At 43.4% G+C, this 22519-nt stretch overlaps 1 protein-coding gene across 1 annotated transcript; it reads left to right on the top strand.

The window, feature by feature from the left end:
• The first annotated feature begins 1136 nt into the window (after positions 1-1136).
• Positions 1137-21573, top strand: Epcam (epithelial cell adhesion molecule). The gene is made up of 10 exons (XM_008823050.3): positions 1137-1328; positions 6676-6783; positions 7268-7508; positions 8597-8662; positions 10619-10682; positions 11602-11703; positions 13870-14073; positions 18807-18851; positions 20953-21012; positions 21188-21573. The coding sequence occupies exons 1-9, from the start codon at positions 1253-1255 to the stop codon at positions 20992-20994; spliced, it is 948 nt and encodes a 315-aa protein (XP_008821272.1). The 5' UTR covers positions 1137-1252; the 3' UTR covers positions 20995-21012; positions 21188-21573.
• The last annotated feature ends 946 nt before the right edge of the window (positions 21574-22519 follow it).

The raw sequence follows: 22519 nt of genomic DNA, 5'->3' as shown, positions 1-22519 counted from the left end.
AATATTTCATTTTTTATTTTCTGTTTATGTGAGGATTGCCTGCATGTATGTAAGTGCACCTGTGTCATGCAATGCCCTTGGAGGACAGAAGAGGACATCGGATCCCCTGAAACTGGAGTTATGAACAGTTGTTAGCTGCCATGTGGGTGCTGGGATTGGAGCCTGGGTCCTCCATAGGGAGTGGAGGCAGGATCATGAGTCCGGGCAGGAAAGCTCAGCAGAAAAGGAAGAGAGAGAGAGATGGGGAGGGAGTAGGAGGAGAAGGGGTTTGGCATTCGGTCACGCAAAATGAGAACGAGGAGAACCAGGCATCAAAACAAAGTGTCTTTTTTTTTTGTTTTGCGGGTTAGAGTTATTTTTGAGTTACTTCCAAGTCCAAGAAGGTGGTGTCCTGCAATTAGATCATCAGGGAGAGGAAAGGCATGACCCTGTCCTGGACAGGAAGTAGTGCGTGTTCCTATCTCTGGAAATAGTGTCCTATATCCAGAGAAAGGAAAGGGGTTTCCAACACATGTGTGATTTCGAGGCAAATGAGAGGAGCAGAAAACCCTGCAATGAGAGCATGGCGTGACCAGCCAGTAGCTGGAGACAAAGTACAAGGAATGGGATGGGAGAAAAGTGGAAAAAACGCAGTGAGCCAGAAGGGAGGGAAGTTTGTGGAACAAGTTGATCCCGAGGTTTAGTAGAGGCTGAGGAAAGATGATCCCTAGAGGTTTAGTAGGGTAGTCTAGTAGAGGTAAAAGTGGTTTAGCTCCAAAGGTGGTGAGAGAGAGAGAGAGAGAGAGAGAGAGAGAGAGAGAGAGAGAGAGAGAGAGAGAGAAAGGGAGAGAGCGAGCGATAGGATATACATATATGTATATATCAGTTTTGTTTTGGTCTAGTTTTAAAGACGTACACTGCCAGGCAAAGCCCAAAGTCCGCCTTCTTTACTGTGTTTCGCGGTTTGACTTAGCGCCTTCCAGTTTCCACCTCGGGTCTCGCGCCCTCCCCGATATCCGGTCAAGGGTAAACAGTCGAGGCCATGCCCAGGGGTTCCCGCCGCTCCTAGGTCGCAGCTCCCAGCGGGAAGCACCTGCGGCGGGCAGGGCGGGGCGCTCGCTGCAGGTGAGCGGCGGGGAGGGCGAGGGGCGGAGCCTCGGGGTCCTCAGGTTGGCGCCGGCGGCTGAGCCCGCAGCGCACAGTCCTGCGACGTTCGAGCGTCGCGTCGGTTCTGGCTCCCGGCAGCCACACGAGTCCCCGGTCCCTGCGCAGCATGGCGCCCCCCCAGACCCTCGCGTTCGGGCTTCTGCTCGCGGTGGCCACGGCGACGGTGGCCGCGGCTCAGAAAGGTGAGGCGCCGACACGGAAAGGAGTCCCGAAGCCGGCCGTCCAGGCCAGACGCTTCGGGGGCCGGGAGGGGCAGTGCCTCCCGTCCCAGACCGGACGTCTCGGGCCGGGACCTCGGTTTCCAGGCGGTGGCAGGATGGAGCAGCGCCGCGGGAAGGAGCAGCCCGGCGGGGAGGGAGCAGCGCCGCAGGGAAGGAGCAGCCCCACGGGGAAACGGCGGCAGTTTGAGGTCCTTCCAGGGTCCCGGCCCCAGCAGGGCGTAGGGCGGAGGGTAGCCCAGCGGCCCACGCCCTGGGCCCTGCGGTGGCAACCGGAGATTCTGAGCCCCGACCCCAGGCGGGCAGCGCGGCCAGCGCAGCGGCGCGCCCGAGTCTTTGTCGCCGCGACCGGCCCTCCCTCCCCGCCGCCTCTGCGAGGGTCCGGATGTGGCCTCGGGCGGGGACAGGTAACCGGCGACGCCACGGTGCACCTGCGCGCCGCAGGCCGACCCCTGGGACCTACAGCCCCAGGTGTTTTTCCCTTTTCTAAGAATCAGGAGTAATGTCATGTTTATTGTAGGGAAGACAGATGAACAAAAGGTAAACTGAAAGGACTTTAAAAACTCGTCTGCCAGTCGTTGTGGCACACGCCTTTAATCCTAGCACTCCGGAGGCTGAAGCAGGTGGATCCCTGTGAGTTCTAGGCCAGCCTGGTCTACGCTGTGAGTTCCAGGCCAGCTGGGGCTATAGGAAGACCCTGTCTCAAAACAAAACAAAAAAACCTCATCATTTTCCCACTCTCAGAATTCGCTATTAAACTTGTGTATATTTCTTTTTTCATATATATGTATATATTTTTGTATCTATGCATGTGTGTGTATATATGTGTGTGTATATATGTATCTATATACATAGTTTTGTTTGTTTTTTGAGACGGGGCCTCACCTTGTAGCCCTGGCTAGTCTGGAACTAGCTTTGTAGAACAGAGAGATCCACCTGCCTTTGCCTCCAGAATGCTGGAACTAAAGGCAAGTGTCACCACACCCATTTATATGTGTCTTTTTTAAGTGTTTTTCTAAGTTTAATCATGTAGATTTGTATCGTAATTTTTCTCAACATTTGGTTTTCCATTTCCTTAAGTTTTTTTTCCCCCAAGAATTGGTTGTGTGTGTGTGTGTGTGTGTGTGTGTTTCTGTGTTTCTTGGGAGGTCAGAGGACAACTTGAGGGAGTCAGGTTCTCTCCTTCCACCATTGTAAGTTCTGGGGATCAAACGCTGGTCATCTTGCTTGGAGGCAGGCACCTTTACCCATGAGCCACTTTGTTGTGCCCGTTTCTTTTAGTTTTTTTTTTTTTTTTTAAGTCTTTTTGAGACATGTGCCACCTGCCCGGCTCCATTTCTTTCAGTCTTTAAGAACTGTACTTAAAAGAGGCTGAAGGATCTATAGAGAAGGACTTGTAGTTTGAGTCTGCTTCTTACTCTAGAATAGTTTGGCTGTGGTCTTTTGATTTATTTGTGAGATGGTAGTGGCTGGAGGTGGACAATGTTGGACAAAACACTGGAAGTATTCCTTTTCCTCCCCACTTCCAGTTATAAGTTCAATGTAATTTAGCTTTTGTTTTCTGGGGAAGATTTCATTCTCCACTAATGGGTGGTCTGCATGCATTAGTTACACTTACAGAGTAATGCAATTTAATCAACTCACATTTTTCTAGCTTCAACCTGGGGCTGAGTAACAAACTGAGGTCTGGGATGTAGCTCAGTTGGTAGAATGCTTCCCTAGCATGCACAGGGCTCTGGATTTGATCCTCAGCACCCCACAAATCAGTCTTGCACCTGCAATCCTAGCACTTGGTAGTGGAAACTGGAGGAAAATTCAAGGTCATTTTCAGCCAGATATTGAGCTGGAAATTGAGCCATCCTGGGCTATATGAGACGCTGTTTCAAAAAAAAAAAAAAAAGAAAACAAAAAGACTGAATGTTTCTATTGAACCTCAAGTAGTAAGTGATTACTTAAGGAAATTGGGTAAGGGACAGATAAGATAGGAGGATCCTGCCAGGCACACCTTTAGGCCTTTAGTCCCATCCCGGCCTGTGGATCTCTTATGTTCAAGGCCAGCCTGGTCTACATAGTTCCAGGCCAGCTGGAAAAAAAAAAAAAAAGATAGGAGAATCCATAGATCTTAGAATTGGAATTGTTGACAGTTTTGGGGAAAAGGCACAGTACTTTTAAGCAAGGGTGTGCTAAGCAGGAAAAGAGGGAAATTTTGAAAGTGAGAGTAGTAGCCTTGTGTGTCTTAAATCAAGCACTTGGGAAGCTGAGGCAAGAGGAGGACTCTTCCACATCCATTGGGCCATAGAAAGAGACCCTGCCAGGAAGGGAGGGAGAGGAGGAGAAGAGGAAGGAATAGAGGACCATTAAGATGGCTCAGTCAGAGTCAGGCATGGTGGTGCATGCCTTTAATTCTAGCACTGGGGGTGGGGAAGCAGAGGCAGGCGGATTTCTATGAGTTTGAGGTAAGCCTGGTCTACATTGTGATTCCAGACCAGCTGGGACTACAGGGAAACCCGGTCTCAAAAAAGAAGATGGCGCAGTGAGTAGAAGTGGAGAAAAGATTTGAAAGTTGGCCTCTGACTCCACATGTGAACCATGGCATGTGTATACACACATAAATCATAAATAAATCAATGTAATAAAAATAAAAGCTTTTAAAAAGAAAGCCAAGTAGCACAAAAGTGAAGCTGATTAGCTCTTTGGAGGGCCTCATTTATTTTGGTGTGTTTTTGGGGGGGGCGGGGTGAGGGCTCGTTTTTGAGACAGGGTCTCCCTGTAGCTCCATCTGTCCTAGAACTCACTTATGTAGACCAGGCTGTTCTAGATCGCAGACAGATTCACTCACTTCTGCCTCCTGAGTGCTGGGACTGAAGGTAGATGCTACCATACCCTGCTCGGGGTGCTTTATTTAAAACCTCGTTTAGGGTTGGGGGTGTAGCTCAATGAGAGAGTTTACTAGCATTGGAGGGACCCTGGGCTCCACCCTCAGCACTGAAAAATAAGGTTTTTTTTTTGGTTTGTTTGTTTTTACATTGAGCCAAGTGTAGTGATATGCCTGTCCTTGGGAGGCTGAGGCAGGAGGATTGTAAGTTTGGAGGCCAGCCTGGGTTACATAACAAGACTCTGTCTGAAAAATAAAGTAATTTAAGACTTTAAAAACCAACAGCAACAAAATTGACCATGTAGTGACCAACACCTCTAATCCCAGCACTCAGGAGGCTGGGAGTGAAGAATCTTGTTTGGGGGCCAGTGAAATGGCTCAGGTGCTTGCCTGATCACCAGAATTTGATCCCCATGGTGGAAGGAGAGAATTGACTCTACAAGTTATCCTCTGACCTCCACACATGTACCATAGAGTGCCCCCCTCCAATAAATAAATAAATATGATACAAAAAAATTCAAAAATCTTGAGTTTGAGGCTAACCTAGGCTATCTAGTGAGGCCCTGACTTTAGCAAAACAAAAAAACAGGCCAAGAGTATAGCTCACTAGCTTAAACAAGAGGCTGCCACCCCCATACCACCAAGAAACACCCCAAATATTCTTCCCTTAGAGCCCCTCCCACCACCAAGAAACACTCCAAATATTCTTCCCATGGAGCCCCTCCCACTCTAAAAAGTTCTTTCCCACATTTCCTTGTTAAATCTTAATGCATGCTTCCTTTAAAAAGTGCCCCCCTCAATAAACAACACACAGAGTTGGAAGTGGGAATGCATACAGTTTAGTATTCAGGACTGTGGATTTTATTTTCATTTAATTCTTTGTTTTTATATTTATTGAGGGAGGTGGCACATGTGAATGGAGGTCAGAGGACAGCTTTTGGGAGTCAGTTCTTTCCTTCCAACAGGTGGGATCTGGGGAATGAACTGTTTTTCAGGCATATTATAGGCAAGTGCCTTTACCTACTGAGCCATGGCCCCTTGTTTAGTTTTTATATTTATTGTTATTTTTATTATATGTATATGAGTGTATTGCCTGCATGTATGTAAGTATACGTGTGTTGTGCAATGTCTCGGAGGTCAGAAGAGAACATTGGATCCCCTGGAACGGGAGTTATAGATGGTTATTAGCCACTATGTGGGTGTTGGGCATTGAACCCAGGTCCTTTGCAAGAACAGTCAGTGCTTTTAACCACTGAGCCATGTCTCCGGTCCCCCCTTGTTTAGGTTTTTGAGACAGGGTCTTGATACCCTGGCTGGCCTGGTACTTGCTACGTAGTACAGACTGGCTTCAAACTCAAGGCAATCCTGTCTCCACCTCCCCAGTGCTGGGATTACAGCTGTATGCCACCACACCTGGCTTTCATGACCACTTTAAAATTATTTTTTTAGCTGGGTGTGGTGGTGCAGGCTTTTAATCCCAGCACTTGGGAGGTAGAGGCAGGAGGTCTCTGTGAGTTCAAGGCTAGCCTGGTCCACATAACAAGTTCCAGGCCAGCTGGGGCTACAGGGAGACCCTGTCTCAAAAAGACCAATAAAAAAATATATTTATTGTTATTTTTATTATATGTATATGAGTGTATTGCCTGCATGTATGTAAGTATACGTGTGTTGTGCAATGTCTCGGAGGTCAGAAGAGAACATTGGATCCCCTGGAACGGGAGTTATAGATGGTTATTAGCCACTATGTGGGTGTTGGGCATTGAACCCAGGTCCTTTGCAAGAACAGTCAGTGCTTTTAACCACTGAGCCATGTCTCCGGTCCCCCCTTGTTTAGGTTTTTGAGACAGGGTCTTGATACCCTGGCTGGCCTGGTACTTGCTACGTAGTACAGACTGGCTTCAAACTCAAGGCAATCCTGTCTCCACCTCCCCAGTGCTGGGATTACAGCTGTATGCCACCACACCTGGCTTTCATGACCACTTTAAAATTATTTTTTTAGCTGGGTGTGGTGGTGCAGGCTTTTAATCCCAGCACTTGGGAGGTAGAGGCAGGAGGTCTCTGTGAGTTCAAGGCTAGCCTGGTCCACATAACAAGTTCCAGGCCAGCTGGGGCTACAGGGAGACCCTGTCTCAAAAAGACCAATAAAAAAATTTTTCTTTCTACAGTTAGTGTGTCTGTGTCTGTGTTTGTGTGTATCTGTGCATGTGTGGAGGGCAGAGGACAACTTTTGGGAGGTAGTTGTCTCCTTCTACCATGTGGATCCTAGAAATTGAACTTGGGTCATCAGGCTTGGTGGCAAGTGCCTTTAACTGAGCCATCTTGACAGCGCCAGGACCATTTCTTAAAAGCACGATTGTCGGAACATAATTTAGCAGGAACATTAGAGTTAATGGTTGTCATTGCAGATTTTAAACTGATTTTTTAATGATTTTCTAGACTGTGTCTGTGACAACTACAAGCTGACAACAGGTTGCTTCATGAATGAAAGGGGTGAATGCCAGTGTAATTCCTTTGGTACACAGAATACTGTCATTTGCTCCAAGTGTGAGTATTCTTACTGCCTATAAGCTTCATCTTTTTTTAAACTTTTTATTTATTATTTTTCGTGTATTGCCTGCATGTAGGTAAGTGCACCCATGTTGTGCAGTGCCCGCAGAGGACAGAAGAGGCTGTTGGATCCCCTGGGACTGGAGTTATGGACAGTTGTTAGCTGCCATGTGGGTGCTGGGATTCGAACCTGGGTCTTCTGCCAGACAACCTGTGTTCTTAACTGCTGAGCCATCTCTCCAGCCCCTATAAGCTTCATCTTGATAATGCTTTTAAATTGATGATGTGCCTTAAGTTTTACTGGCTCTAGTCCAAATCGTGTTATTTGGTTAAAATTAGCTGACACCTGAAGCTTCTTCAGCAAGTGATTAAGTGTGGGAAGATGGAAATACGAAATAATCTTTGGCCTGGGGGTTTGGAGTTAAATTAACAAGTTTTCCCTGCACAGTTATTTTTCAGTTTGATGTTCCTCTTTTTTCAGTGGCATCTAAGTGTTTGGTGATGAAGGCAGAAATGACTCACAGCAAGTCTGGGAGGAGATTGAAACCTGAGGGAGCAATCCAGAATAATGACGGGCTATACGATCCCGAGTGTGATGAGACAGGGCTCTTTAAAGCCAAGCAGTGCAATGGCACTGCCACGTGCTGGTGTGTGAACACGGCGGGCGTCCGAAGGACTGACAAGGACACAGAAATAACTTGCTCTGAACGAGTGAGGACCTAGTGAGTGAAGCTGCCAACATTGTGTTTTCATGCTTTGCACATTTGTTAATTAAATTTAGTTTTGAATATGGAACATGATTTCATTGTCATTCAAAAGATAGGAAAAGGCACACCTAGAAACCTGGCACTCTGGAGATGGGGGCAAGAGGATCACGAGTTCAAGTAGCCTTGTCTACATAGTGAGTTTGAGGCCAGACTAGACTATTTGAGAATCTGTCGCAAACAAAAAAGAGAAGGGTGGGCAGAGGGGAGACCATCCCGCCCCAGTTTCTCAGCTGCCCATGTACCTCAGTAGAACAGCTGTCATCTGTGTCGTCCATCACCTGCCAGAAATGGCTTATGAATTTACTGTGTAGATAGATTATTCTTGGTTTTTACATATAAGGGTGTACTGGGCATGATTTTCCTTTACATTCACTTAACTTTTAAAGTTGGATTAGTGTTAGGTGAATGTGAATAGCAAACTGTATTTGCGTGTTTTTTTTTTAAGAGTAAGATATTTGGGCTGGAGATGTATGTGGTAGAAAGGCTGTGGGTTCAACCCCTAGCACTAAGGAGGGGGGATTAATGAAAATGAGCAGAAGCCCACTCAAACTTTGCTTAAGCAAAAAGGACTTTATTGGAAGGAGCAGGAAACTGGAAAGGTACCACACCCAAAGCTTGCTCTAGTTCTGCCTTCCAGCTTTATGGTCTAGTCTCTGTCTCTGTCTCTCTGTCCCTCTGTCTCTCTCAGACATGGTTTCATGCTATAACCCTGGCTCGCCTTGGCCCTGGAACCATCTTGTGCCTCTGCCTTCCCAGTGTGGGATCACAGGTGTGCACCACCACCCCTATCCTATCCATTTTGTCTTCTCCCTGGAACAGGGCTCAGCATGGCCAGCTGAACTTGATTTCACAGATGTTGCACCAGTGGGTCAGTAATGGAAAGATGTTCCTTCGGGGTGGGTTCTCTGTGAAGATAAGGGGAAGATAACACAGCAACATTTACAGCGACATTTCGGCTCTAATTCTGCTTCAAAATTGGAATATTTACTCTTTGGAAAACAGAAAGACCGAGTTATAGACAGGTCACCATCTTGTCTTTACAGCTGGATCATCATTGAAACAAAACACAAAGAAAGAGAAAATCCTTTTGATCTTCAAAGTTTGCAGAGGTAAGTTTGACCATATATCTATTGTCTTAGCTCTCATTTTTCTGTCCTGAAGCATTAGAAAACTACATGTGAAGCCTTTTCTTATTTCTGCCAAATGGTTTGGTTCTCTGAAATAGAACTGCAGTAGCACAGTGATTCCTCTATTCACTTCACTCAGATTTACTGCTTAGTATTTTTCCACATTTTATTTAAATTTATTTTGGTCTTTCTTGAGACAGTCTCCTGGTAGCCCCAGCTGACCTGAAACTCACTGTGTAGACCAGGCTGGCCTCCAACTCACAGAAATCTGCCTTCCCCTACCTCCCAAGTGCTGGGATTAAAAGTGTGTGCTACCACACTGTACTGGCTACATTTTCTTTTTGTATGTGTTTCTGTGTGTGCATATGTGTGTATGCCTTATATCCTTTTATCTGGACATAAGTAAATTTTTTTGGAGCCAGTTCAAAGCACATGGTAATCATGTCCCTTTTCCCCTAGGTACTTTTAAGATCTTTGTACCTTTTCCTTTTTCATTGTTGGAGTTTGTTTATTTTTTTGTTTCGTTTTGTTTTTTGAGATGGGGTCTCAAACTCAGGCTGGCCTAGAATTTATTGTATAGACCTGGTGTCCTTGAACTTACAGAGATCCATTGGAGTACTGGTATCAAAGGTGTGCATCACCATGCCCAGCTAGTATATCTTTTAAGAATAAAAGTCATTGTTTATAACTCCTGTACAAAGGGTCACATTCAGGAAATTTAACATAATCCTGTATCATGTCAATTTTTTTCTATTGTTATACTTTGTAGCAGCTTTTTCCCTCTGACCTGGGACTCCATCCAATCTCACGTATGGCATTTAGTTTTCATGACTCTCTCCAGCCCCTTTTAATACAGAACAGCTTCTTGGCCTTTGCCTTTCATGACATTGACATTTTTGCAGAGCATGAGCCATTTGTTTCATGTAACGTCCCTCATTTGGACTTGTCTGAAGTCTCCTCTGAACTAAAAACAGGTTGTGTATTTATGACAGGAAAACCATTTAAGGGATCTTTCCCAGTACTTACATCAGGAGACTCATGATGATGTCACCTTGTTCCTTTACGAGCCATGTCTGCCAGGTTTCTCCACTGTGGTTACCATTTCACCTTTGTAATTAATAAACTGTAGGCAGCTACATGGTACTGTGTAAAGATTCTGCTTCTATCATCTGACACACAACTCTAGTATTAACAGACAGTGCTAGCCCAAATCCCCTGCTTATTACAATAATTGCAAAATGGCATAAAAATTTAACAACTTAACTGGGTGTGGTCATATGGTGCACATTTTTAATACTAGCACTCAGAAAGCAGAGGCAGGTGGAGTTCTGTTAGTTCAAGGCCAGCCAGGGCCACACAGTGAGACCCTGTCTAAAAAAAACCAAAACAGAACAAAACAACAAAAACTTGAGACCTCAAACTCTCTGCTTAAGAAGTAGAGTTTCCAGGCTGGAGAGAAGACTCAGCAGAAGAGCGCTTACTTCTCATACAGAGTACCTGGATTAGTTCCCAGCACTCACATGGCAGCTCACAGCCATCTGTACTCCAGTGTCAGGGGATCTAATGCTCACTTTTGGCCTCCACAAGCACTGTACTCGTGGTGTGATTACATGCAAGTAAAACACACATTTTTATAAATTTATAAATATAAATTATTTTTATTTTATGTGTGTGAATGTTTTGCTGCATGTATGTAAGTACACCCATGTCATACAATGCCCGCCCAGGTCAGAAGAAGGGGTCGGATCCCCTGTAACTAGAGTTACAGTTGTTAGCCACTATGTGGGTACTAGGATTTGAACCTGGGTCTTCTGCAAAAGCAGTCATTGCTCTTAATTGCTGAGTCATCTTTCCAGCCTCAAGTAAAACGTTTTTTAAGAGTAGAGTTTGCTACTATTGTGTGGTACAATTTTTTTTTCATTTTTTAATTATTTACAGTGCACTTCAGAATACCTTCTTTTCTCGATACAAACTGGATAAAAAATTTATCAAAAATATTCTGGTAAGTTTTTTGCAGGGTGGTTTTGATAAATGAAATTAGTAGAAGGTTCATAGGACACTATGGTTTAGATGTAAGTGGCAGCCAGTGGCTTTTTAATGTGGTTCACTTAAAGTGAAATCCCTATTGTTTTCCTTCCATAGATTTTGAAACCCCAGTTTTGCCCTTGAGGACATGGAGGATCTTTTACTATTCCTAAATCATGCTGCTCTTTTTAGAAGCTCTCTGTGATTGCTTTCAGCACATGCTGCTTTGGGTGCTGCCCTTGTTCCCTTCTGTGGTTAAAGGAACTAGTCTCTACCTAATGTCTTAGCTTTACTTCCTCTTGCTGTGGTAAAATACCCTAACAGAAAGCAACGTAGAGGAGAAAGGGTTTATTTTAGCTCACGGCTCCACATGACAGTTTATCATGGCTGGGAAGTCACAGTCACAGGGACTTGAGGCAGCCGGTCACATCTGAAGTCAGGAGCCGCATGCATGCTGTGCTCAGCTTTCTCTCCTTTTATTCAGTCCATTGTGCAGCTCAAGAAATGATGCCACCACCATGTTCAGGGTGGGTCTTCCACCTTATTTAACATCATCTACAGACAAGCCCACAGGGAATTCTGATCAAGACTGCTCCTCATTTGAGATTCTCTACTCAAGTGATTCTAGATTGTGTCAAGATGACAAACTATCACACCAGTTAGCCCCTTCCTTAACACTAAAAAAAAATTAGTTTGCATTTCTGTCTTATACTCTTGGATAGATTTAAAGGTCTCAAAGATTTTTCAATGACTAGTGATAAATTTAATTATCCATTAATAGAAAGGAATCCTGATGAAGATTACAGAAAATCAAGCTCTATTCTTACTATTGAACAAAATTTCATAAAAAATTTAATGTAAAATTAATTTGTATTTTTCAATCCCCCCCACCCCAGTATGAGAATAATGTTATCACTATTGATCTGATGCAAAATTCTTCTCAAAAAACGGAAGATGATGTGGACATAGCTGATGTGGCTTATTATTTTGAAAAAGATGTAAGTATAAACTTAATTTTTGAAAGATTTTGATTACATATATATATAAGTGCATGTGTCATATGCATTCAGTGCCTGTGGCCAGAAGAAGGCATTTGAGTTATGGAGAGTTGTTAACCACTGTGTAGGTGCTGAGACCTGAATTTGGATCCTCTTGAAGAGCAGCCAGTGCTCCAAACAACTGAGCCATCTCTCCAGCCCCCATCCTCCTTTTTTTAAAAAAAAGACAGTCTCACTGTATAACCCTAGCTGGCTGGAACTTGTTCTGTAGACCAGACTGGCCTCAAACTCACCTGCCTCTGCCTTCCATGTGCTGGAATTAAAGGTGCATGCCATCATGCCTGGCTAATTTTTTTTTGGAGGGGGGGCGTCTTTTTGAGACAGGGTCTTCCTGTAGCCCCAGCTGACCTGGAACTCACTATGTAGACCAGGCTGCCCTTGAACTCACAGAAATCTGCCTGCCTCTGCCTCCCAAGTGCTGGGATTAAAGTTGTGTGCCACCACACCCAGCCCTGGCTAATTTATTTTAACTTAATAATTTCATTCATTTTTTTTGACCAGTCAAGGTTGGTCTTGAACTCTCTGTAGCTGACTTTGAACACCTGATCCTCCTTGCCTCCACCTTCTAAGTGTTGGTCTCTATTAAAAAGAGAAACAGCAGTTCAGCAAAGGAGCTTGTATGAAATTACTGTTCAGAAAATGAGCTTTGTTTTAGAAGAGAGAGCCATGCAACCACGGGGGGCTATGTATGGTCAGACCATGAGATAGGAGAGTACATCCTTTCAGAGGCAGCAAGACAGGGGCCATGAGGTGGGGGAACGCAGTAAAAACATTAAGAAAGTTAGGGGCCAGGTGTGGTGAGGTATACCTTTAATCCTACAACTAGGGAGACAGGCAGGCAGGCAACGCTACAAAATGCAACAAGTTCTCAAAAAAAAGGTTACTGTAAAGTAAAAGCAGAAGAGATACCATGGCATGGCAGGGAGCCTAAAAGGGGGGGCGGAGATTGAGACCTTGCTTTTTTAGCTTTCCCCAGGGGATGGGGAACATGGTCCTAGATAGCTCAAAGCCAGTAGAGGGTGTATGGGCTTCAGAGTTTTTCTTTAGAGGCTTCAGAGATATGGAAGCTCAATTCCTCTTAGGGTGACAGACCAGAGCTAGCAGGGGAGACATGGTCTGATTCCTGGAATTGGGGGAGGGTCAGACAGCTAGGGGGTCTGTGATATAACAGTCCCAATGCTAGGATTCAGGTATGGGCCATCATACCTGGTTTATGCTGTGCTGGGGATTGAACTCAGGGCTTCGTGCATGCTAAGTAAGGACTCTGCGGGTTGAGGTACATCTCTAGCTCTTCTAGCCCCTCTAGCTCTTCTGTTTTAATTTTTACTGTATTAGAAATTGAGCTCAGGGCTTCCTGAAAGCCTAGAAAACATTGTATTACTAAGCTATACCCCTAGTCCTCTCCTTTCTTATAATTATTATTTCTTTGCTACTATAATTTCTACATTTGTATATATATATATATAATATATTCTTCATCTGTTTGACTAGTAATTTACATGAACAGGAGTCAGTCTACATTTTTAAGGTTGTAAATCCAGGGTGGTAGTGTCTACTATAAGACTACCTGTCACTATGGAGTCTAAGGCAGGACTGAGTTCAAGGTCAACTTTGGCTATACACAGAATATATATTTATTTTGCTCTTCCCTTTTTTTCTTGAGAGAGGGTCTTACACTAACCCAGGTTGGCCTTGAACTCATGGCAGTCCTCCTCTTTAGCCTCCCAAGTACTGGGATTATAGATGTGAGTGGCTGAACTTTTGTATATTAATGATGAGATATTTTCTTCTGAGATTTGCTTCAGAATAATCTGGGCCTGGGACATGGAGGGGTAGAAGGAAGGACAGATGAAATCAAACTGGCTGTCTTGGTATTTTTGAATTTGGAAGGTAGATATATGGGCTTCATTTTACTATTTCTAATTTTGTGCCTAACATTTTCCTGCATTATAGCAGTTTTTTAAGTTTCAAGGTATTGGTTGTTATCAATAAAACCGTAAAAATTCTTGGCAGCAATTCTGCTGGCATTAATTGATAGGTAATTATTGGTGACCTCAATTGGTTTTCTTAAATGTTTTTTCATTGTTTTGCTCTTCTGCAATCTAGGTTAAAGGTGAATCTCTGTTCCAGTCTTCTAACACAATGAACTTGAGAGTGAATGGAGAACCACTAGATCTGGATCCTGGTCAAACTCTAATTTACTATGTTGATGAAAAACCACCTGAATTTTCAATGCAGGGCCTGACAGCTGGTATCATTGCAGTTATTGTGGTGGTAGTAATAGCAATTATTGCTGGAATTGTTGTGCTGGTGAGTACAAAATAAGTACAGTCTCATCTAAGGATATATTGGTTTCTTTTGGTTTTGGGTTTTTGAGACAGGGTCTTCCTGTAGCCTCAGCTGGCTGGAACTGGCTGTGTCGACCAGGACAGCCTCGATCTCACAGAGATCTGCCTGCTCTGCCCCGAGTGCTGGGATTAAAGGTATGAAGCACCATGCCCAGTTTAAGAATATATTCTTTTTTTTTTTTTGTCTTTTTGAGACAGCATCTCTCTGTAGCCCCAGCTGTCCTGGAACTTACTATGTAGACCAGGCTGGCCTCGAACTCACAAAGATCTGCCTGCCTCTGCCTCCTGAGTGCTGGGACTAAAGGCATGTGCCACCACGCCTGGCAACAGAACACTTTTTTATGTAGTACTGGAAATCAAACTCAGGGCCTTGTGCGTCCCAGGCAGGCCCTCCACCACTGAGCTATATCCCTGACTCCAGAATATGAAACTTATCTTAGCCAAGAAAAGAGTCAAAAGTAATGAATGTGGGCTGGAGAGATGGCTCAGCAATTAAGAGCATATACTGCTTTTGCAGAGGGTGTTGCTGAACACCCTTCTGGTCTCCCCAGGCAACTGTACTCAAGTATACATACCCACCCCACAGACACATACATACATTTAATTTTAAAAACTAAAATTGAGGTGGGCGTGGTAGTGAAAGTTGGGTGCTGGAGCGCTTGCTGCTTTTGCAGAGGACCCAGGTTTGGTTCCCAGCACCCACAACTCCAGTTCCATGGGATCTGATGCCCTCTTTTGGCCTCTGTAGACACTGTGTGCATGTGCATACACTTACATACATGCAGATAAAATGCTCATTCATATAGATAAAATTTTTTCTTTTTGGTCTTTTTGAACAGGGTCTCCCTGTAACCCCAGCTGGCCTGGAACTAGGCTAGCCTCACAGAATCCACCTGCTCTGCCTCCTGAGTGCTAGGACTAAAGGCATGCACCACCACACCCAGTTTATAAATAAAATTTTTTTAAAAATTAAAATCTTTGGGGTTGGAGAGATGGCTCAGTGATTAAAAACACTTGCTGTTCTTTCAGAGGACTCAGGTTCAATTCCCAGCACCCACACGATGGCTTACAACCATTCATAACTCCAGTTCCAGGGGATCCAACACCCTCTTCAGAACTCTGAGGGCTTTGCACTCACATGGTGTACTTACATACATGCAGGCAAAACACTCATAGACATAAAATAAAAAAATACTTTAAAAAATTAAAATCTTTTAAAAATAGTAAATGTGTAGCAACAGTTCTAAATAAAGATAATAAATTTGCACTGGGGGTGATGACACACACCCGTAATTCAAGCACTTGGGAGGAGAAGGCAGGAGTATTGGGTTCAAGCCTGCACAGGAAGTTGGTCTACAAGAGATCCTGTCTCAAAACAAATGAGAAAATTGAATTTAGGAGTACTTCAGACAGGAAGTATCACCCAAAGACTGGTTTATCCTAGAACCAATATAAGAGAATTCAGAAGTAGATCTGAGCTGGATATGGTGGCACATTCCTTATTTCCAGCCCTCAGGAGACCAGTTTGGGTTACATACCAAGACCTTATCTCAGAAAGCACCCAAAAAATAATTAAATAAAAAAAATTTTTTTTTTGAGACAGAATCTCCCTATAGCCCCAGCCTGCTTGTGCCGGTGCCAGCCGGCCAAAACGGACAGTACCTGAAAGGGGGAGTGAGGATTGAAAGAAAGGAAAGGAGACAGAAAAGATGCTTGGGAGGACTAACAGTCAATACTGTAGCCTTGATTTATTTCAGTTCTGTCTTTTTATACAGAAGAACTCAATTAGTTACAATTGCTGTATTTCCCCACCTGTATCTGAGGGTCAGGGAGCGGTCAGATCAAAGGCTTCTTGGATCCTTTTGTTTACCACTAATGCCTCAAGGTCAGGTATTGTGAGGCTCTCCAGAAAACTCCTTCCTCCTGAATGGGCAGGTTAAGTACTGGTTTGCATGACACAAACTCAGTAAACGAGGCTGCCAACAGCTCAATGATTAGCGGCTCTGACATGCCTGGAACTCACCATGTACCAGGCTGGCCTCGAACTCACAGCTCCCCCTACCTGTGCCTCCCGAGTGCTGGGACTAAAGATGTGTGCCACCACACCTGGCAAAAAATAGATTTGAATGTATGAGTAACTTGCATTTTCAGTGATGTTACCACACTTGTTCCCATCTGATGAAAGCAAGTTGAATTTCTGTTTTGCCCCACCAGGACTGGCTGTTACCAGAATGTAGGCAACAGGCATGTTCAGGGCACAGGAATGTGGAGAGTTGGTCAGTGAGCCTGTACTCAAAGATATGATTACCAGATAATGTAAAAAGAGGAGTCTCAAGAAAATTAGTATAGGGAATGTTGATATTTTGCAGTGAGAAACCATTAATGTAAGAAACCTAAAGTCCATGAAGGGCTGTATTACTATATGAATGTAGTTTTGCAGTGCTGGAGATTGAATTTGAGGGCTTCATACATGCTAGGCAGTCACTTTACCACTAAACTGTATCCCACCCTTTTAGGGTTTTTTTTTTTTTTTTTAAAGATTTTACATTCAGAAAGTTGAGGTAGGAGGATTGAGAGATTGAGGTCCATCTAGAATATATATGAAAAGAAAAAAATTAACATTTTCATGGCAAAGATATTATAAAATAAAATATATCAGTAAGCTGGAGAAAACATTTATGTTGCATAAAATAAAGGATATGCATAGTATATAAAGAGTTTTTGCCAGTGTGGTGGCGCACGCCTTTAATCCCAGCAGAGGCAGGCAGATCTCTGTGAGTTCAAGGCCAGCCTGGTCTACATAGTGAGTTCCAGGACAGCTGGGGCTACAGGGAGACCCTGTCTCAAAAAGACCCCACCCCCAAAAAAAAAAGTTCTTACAAGCTGATGAAGAAACCTACAGAAGGAATCCAATAGGGCTACTGACATGGCTCAGCACTTGACACAGGCCTGACAACCTGAATTCGATCCCGGGTTCCTACAAGGTGGCAAGAGAAATGATTCTTTTTTTGTTGTTTTGTTTGGGTCTTCTTGAGACAAGGTTTCCCTGTAGCCCCAGCTGGCCTGGAACTTGGTATATAGACCAGGCTAGCCTCTGCCTCCTGAGTGGTAGGATTAAAGGCATGCACCACCACACCAGGCTCAAGCCAGTTCTTAAGAGTTGTTCTGCCTCCACAGACAGGTAGGCATGAACACACACACACACACACACACACACATGAATGTAACAAGCTCGATTGGTGGCATACACCTATATTTCTAGCCCACAGGCCAGCTTTGGCAAAAGGATTTGGGAGTTCAAGGTTCAAGGCTAGCCTAGGCAATATAGCAGAACCCTGTCTTAAAACAACTTTCCTCCACCCAATAAAAGAATGGCTAAAGTAGAGATAGTTTATAGAAATTTCAGTTGGCAAATAAGCACACCAAAGAGACAGAACTCTCATTGTTTCATAGAAATGAAAGCATATGTTCAATAAGGAAGTACATTCAAGGTTATGTGTTGCACTGTTAGTTGTAAAGGTAAACTTAGAAAACCCACGTGTTCATTAACTGGAGAAAAGATGGGTAAATAGTATACTTGGGGTATTTTGTATAAGTTCAGTCAAAAGTTTTGATCTAGGGCCAGGCATGGTGGTGCACACCTTTAATCCCAATGCTCTGAAGGCAGAGGCAGGTGGATTTCTGTGAGTTCAAGGCCAGCCTGATCTGCATAGTGAGTTAAAGGCCAGCTGTGGCTAAGGGAGACCCTGTCTCAAAAAGACCAAAAAAAAAAAAAAAGTTTCATAGGGGATTATCTATTTTTTAGCCCTCCAAACTTATAGATGTACTTACATGTTTATATTAGTATGAAAAGAGTACACACTAGACTTTTAAATTGCATTAAAGAGTAATCATTGGTAGGTGTTTCGGTTGTGCTAGACTCCTTTTTTTATGTTTAGTGAAATTTTAATTTAAGAAATGAATGCATAAGAATAGATTTCTTTAACTGTTCCGAATGGACCTGTATGGAAATTAAAATAATCTGTGTTAGGCTGGTGTGATGGTTCCGTGAATAAAGGCACTTGCTGCCAAGCCTGATGACCTGAGTTCTAGCTCTAGGACCCACATGCTAGAAAGAGAGAATCAACTCTAACAAGTTTTTCTCTGACCTCTCTTTTTTTTTTTTTTTGGTCTTTTTGAGACAGGGTCTCCCTGTTGCCCCAGCTGTTCTGGAACTCACTATGTAGACCAGGCTGGCCTTGAACTCACAGAGATCCGCCTGCCTCTGCCTTCCAAGTGCTGGGCTTAAAGGGGCTTAAAGGTGTGTACCACTACACCCAGCCTCTGACTGCTCTTGTACACCATGGTACATACATGCTTGTGCATGCACACACACACACAAATGTAAAAAGATATTTGAAAAGCATATATGTTCGGGCTGGAGAGATGGCTCAATGATTAAGAACACTGCTCTTGCAGAGGACCTGGGTTTGATTCCCAGCACCCACATGGCAGCTAACAACTGTCCCTAACTCCAGTTCCAGGGGATCCAACAACCCTCTTCTGGCCTCAGGGCACTGCACACACATGGTCCACTGAAAAATATGCAGGCTAAACACCCGTACACATAAAAATATACACATTTTTTAAGAAAACATTATTTTTGGCCACTTTCTTGCATAGCAGTTTCTAAAACAAAAATCATTTTTCTTTCAGGTTCTTTCTACAAAGAAGAAAACGGCAAAGTATGAGAAGGCTGAGGTAAGTGGCCAAACAGGCCCTGCTGAATTTTGTATCGATAATAACAACACTTTCCTAGACACTGATGGTTCACAATTACATTGAAGTCTTTCACTCTGTAGACACCAGAGACTTTGGGGCAGTCTTAGACTTAACTCTTACCTAATTCTGAGTTCCATGGTAGGCCACTTTATACTAAATTCTGCTTTGTAGAAGAATAGAATAGGAAACCTCTGACTTTAGCCTCAACCTCTGGAGGAGACTTCTGGAGACACACACTAGTGGAGCCATATTATAGAAACTCAGAATGATTGATGACCTGATTCCTATGTCTGTACCAGTGTGTAATAATTGTTTAAGATCAACTTAATTTGTAGTAAACTGGTTACATACTAACTAGTCACAAGCTGGTGGGGTATTTTAGTCATTTGGAATTGACATTTCTCCTTGAACTCTATGGATAAAATTTTTTTGTGTATCACCAATTGTGGTGTATCTCATCTTTACTTGTGGTTGTATATGTATCACTTACTTAAAAAATCACAACCAAAAAAGACAAATATAAAAGAATATTCAGCTGGACTTGGTGGCCCACGCTTTGGTCCCAGCATTTGGGAAGTTGTGAGTTCCGGCTACAGAGTGGGTTGCAGGTCAGCCAGGGTTAGAATGAGATTCTGCCTCCAAACAACAGAGAATATCGGTGGTCCACACCTGTAATTCCAGCACTTGGGTGGTGGAATCAGGAGGATGAAGAGTTCAAGTCTACATGGGGAGATCCAGACTAGTCTAGGCTACATGAGACTATGTCTCAAAACAAGAAATGAAAAGAATACTGAAATATTCTAATAGAACCAGAAATTTCTAAAATGTCTTCATGTGTCATAAATTGATTTTGTTTGTGAGCACAGGGACTATTCCTGAAGTAAAAACTATATAAACTTGGGCTTGACTCCTTATCAGCTTGTCAAGTGACAAGACTTCCTTATCTGCAAAATGGAAAGCACAGAGCTGCTGTAAGGATAAGCAAAGTGATCTGTGTAAAGTATTGGTCCCATGCTTACTGTGTAGGGAGAAGTTCAGTCATTATTGTCTCAGTCTACTAGCAACTCACTCTTGTGGTCTGAAGAGGCCACCTAATTTGGAACTTAAGTTTCTTTACCTGAAAAGTGAAAGACCAGGGGCCAGGCCTTGTGGCACATGCCTTTAATCCTAGTAGAGGCAGGCAGATGTTAGTGAGATCCAGGCCAGACTGGTCTACACAGCCAGTTCCAGGCCAGCTGGGAGACCCTGTCTGAAGAACACCCCCCCCCAGGTGGGTGGGAGGGGAAAGGAAGGGAGGGAGGGAGGCAGGCAGGCAGGCAGGCAGGCAGGCAGGCTGGCTGAATGCTAAAATCCCAGCATTCAGGAGGCTGAGGCAGGCAGATCCCCTTGAGTTAAAGGCAGACCTGGTCTACATAATGAGTTCCAGGAAAGCTTGTGCTACAGAGTGAGACTGTCTCAAAAACTAAAAACATAAGCTGGGTGTGGTAGCACAGGCCTTTAATTCCAGGAGTTATAGGCCAGCTTGGTATACCTAGGGAGTTCCAGTCTAACCAAAGCTTCATAGTGGGACTTTGTCTCAAAATAACACAAAACCCCCCGAAAACAACCATAAAACCAGCCTCCTGCTAGTTTCCCCCAGTCACTTGGGCCACATCATTTCAAATGGTAACTTGGATTATAAATCAATATATTGTTTCCTTATGACTTTCTCTTTTTTTATTTAAGTAAGTCTTATAAATGTGAAGGAAGGTCATCTTGCTTTCCTTCTTAAAAACTTTTAAAGAAACTTCTGAGGGACTGGAGAGATGGCTCAGCAGTTAAGAGCACTGGTTGCTCCTGCAGAAGACCTGGGTTCTAATCCCAGCACCCATGTGGTGGCTAACCACCATCCATAACTCCAGTTCTAGGGGATCCAGTGCCCTCTTCTGTCCTCCTAGGTACTGCACGACATGAGTGCATTTACATAGATGCAGACATAACACTCATACACATAAAATAAAAAAATAAAAAACTTTTCTGAATGGATGAAGAATTGAAAGTTATTAAAAAATTTCTTGTGTTTTCCTCCCCTCTGTTTCAGATAAAGGAGATGGGTGAGATACATAGGGAACTCAATGCTTAACTACTGTAATTTGAGGACTAATAAAATAATGTAAAATAAAATAAATGTGGTCGTAGTAATAGCAATTATTGCTGGAACTGTTGTGCTGGTTCTTTCTACAAGGAAGAAAATGGCAAAGTATGGGAAGGCTGAGATGAAGTAGATGGGTGAGCTATGTAGGGAACTCAATGCCTAACTACTGTGATTTGAGGATTGAACTACAAGAAGGGGAATTATCAAATGAACCCAGATTGCAAATGTATGAACATGGGACAAAAAAGAAGATCTTGAAAGGGTTACTGTTTTGTTAGTTGATATTATGTATTTGTAACAGTGAAATTTGTACTTGTAAACATAAGCATCTTGAACTGGCATTACCAACCTTAAAATCTGACAAATGTCTCATATATGCAGGTCTCATATAAAACCCAGAACTTAGACTGCATAAAGTAATTGATGCTTAACACTGAAGAGTGTGCATTCCATATTACACTAGAGTGTGATGACCCAACCCCATTTTATGATTGAAAGTTGCTTTTCTGTATACCTTGAGTCTTGTACATAACCTTTTTTTAATGAAATAAAACATTTTTAAACTGAGTTTCCTAAATTGGTTTGAATCAAAGTTCCTAACATATATCATAGACTTTTAAAAATGCTCTGGTAATGCCATGTGGCACAGATCTATAATTCTATCACTTGGGAGGTGGAAGTAGGAGGATTAATGTTTGTTTGCAGGATATCCTCTGCTGTGTATCTAGTTAGATACCAGCCTTGGCTACATGATACCCTGTCTGAAAACAAATGAAAAGCTCTGGTAAATCCTGTGTTTTAGTTCATGCCTATAATCCCAGCACTTGGGAGGCTAAGTCATGATTATGGGTTTGAGGCCAGTTTGGGCTACACATACAGACTTCTAGGCAATGATCAGTAAATAAAACATGCTTTGAGAACTGGGTGTGGGGGTGGATCTCAGTAGTGTGTGCTTAACATATGAGAGGCCCTAGGTGCAATCTCCATTGCCAAGAAACAAAATGCTGATTGAGTATTGCATGACATGGATACACATACACATAATAAAATTTTACCAAACAATCATTGTATTTTATGTGTCTTAATGTTTCTCCAGCATGTATGTAAGTGTACCACATATGTACAGAGGCCACAAGAGGACTTGGATCCCCTGGAATTGGAATTATGGATGGTTTTTAGCTGCTATGTGGGTGTTGGAAACCAATCCCAAGTCCTTGAGTCCTCTGCAAGAGTGGGGCCATTTTTTCGGTGCCAACTTTTGCATTTTTAAATGGTTAGGGGAGCCATGTGGGAGTGGTACAGGCATTTAATCTCAGCACTTGGGAGGCAGAGGTAGGGGGATCTGTCTCTGAGATCAAGACCAGCCTGGTCTACAATAGTTAGTTCCAGGCCAGCTGGGGTCATAGGAAGACGCTGTCTCAGAAAGTGAAACAAAGAAAAGTGATTAGGAGAAAAGTCAAGAGTACTTCTTAGTTTGATATGTGAAAATTATATGAAACCTAAATGCTTTTGG

This window comes from Nannospalax galili, unplaced genomic scaffold (genome assembly GCF_000622305.1).
Source record: "Nannospalax galili isolate Female #2095 unplaced genomic scaffold, S.galili_v1.0 scaffold286, whole genome shotgun sequence".
Classification (NCBI taxonomy): domain Eukaryota; kingdom Metazoa; phylum Chordata; class Mammalia; order Rodentia; family Spalacidae; genus Nannospalax; species Nannospalax galili.
This window is presented reverse-complemented; position numbering and strand designations above follow the sequence as displayed.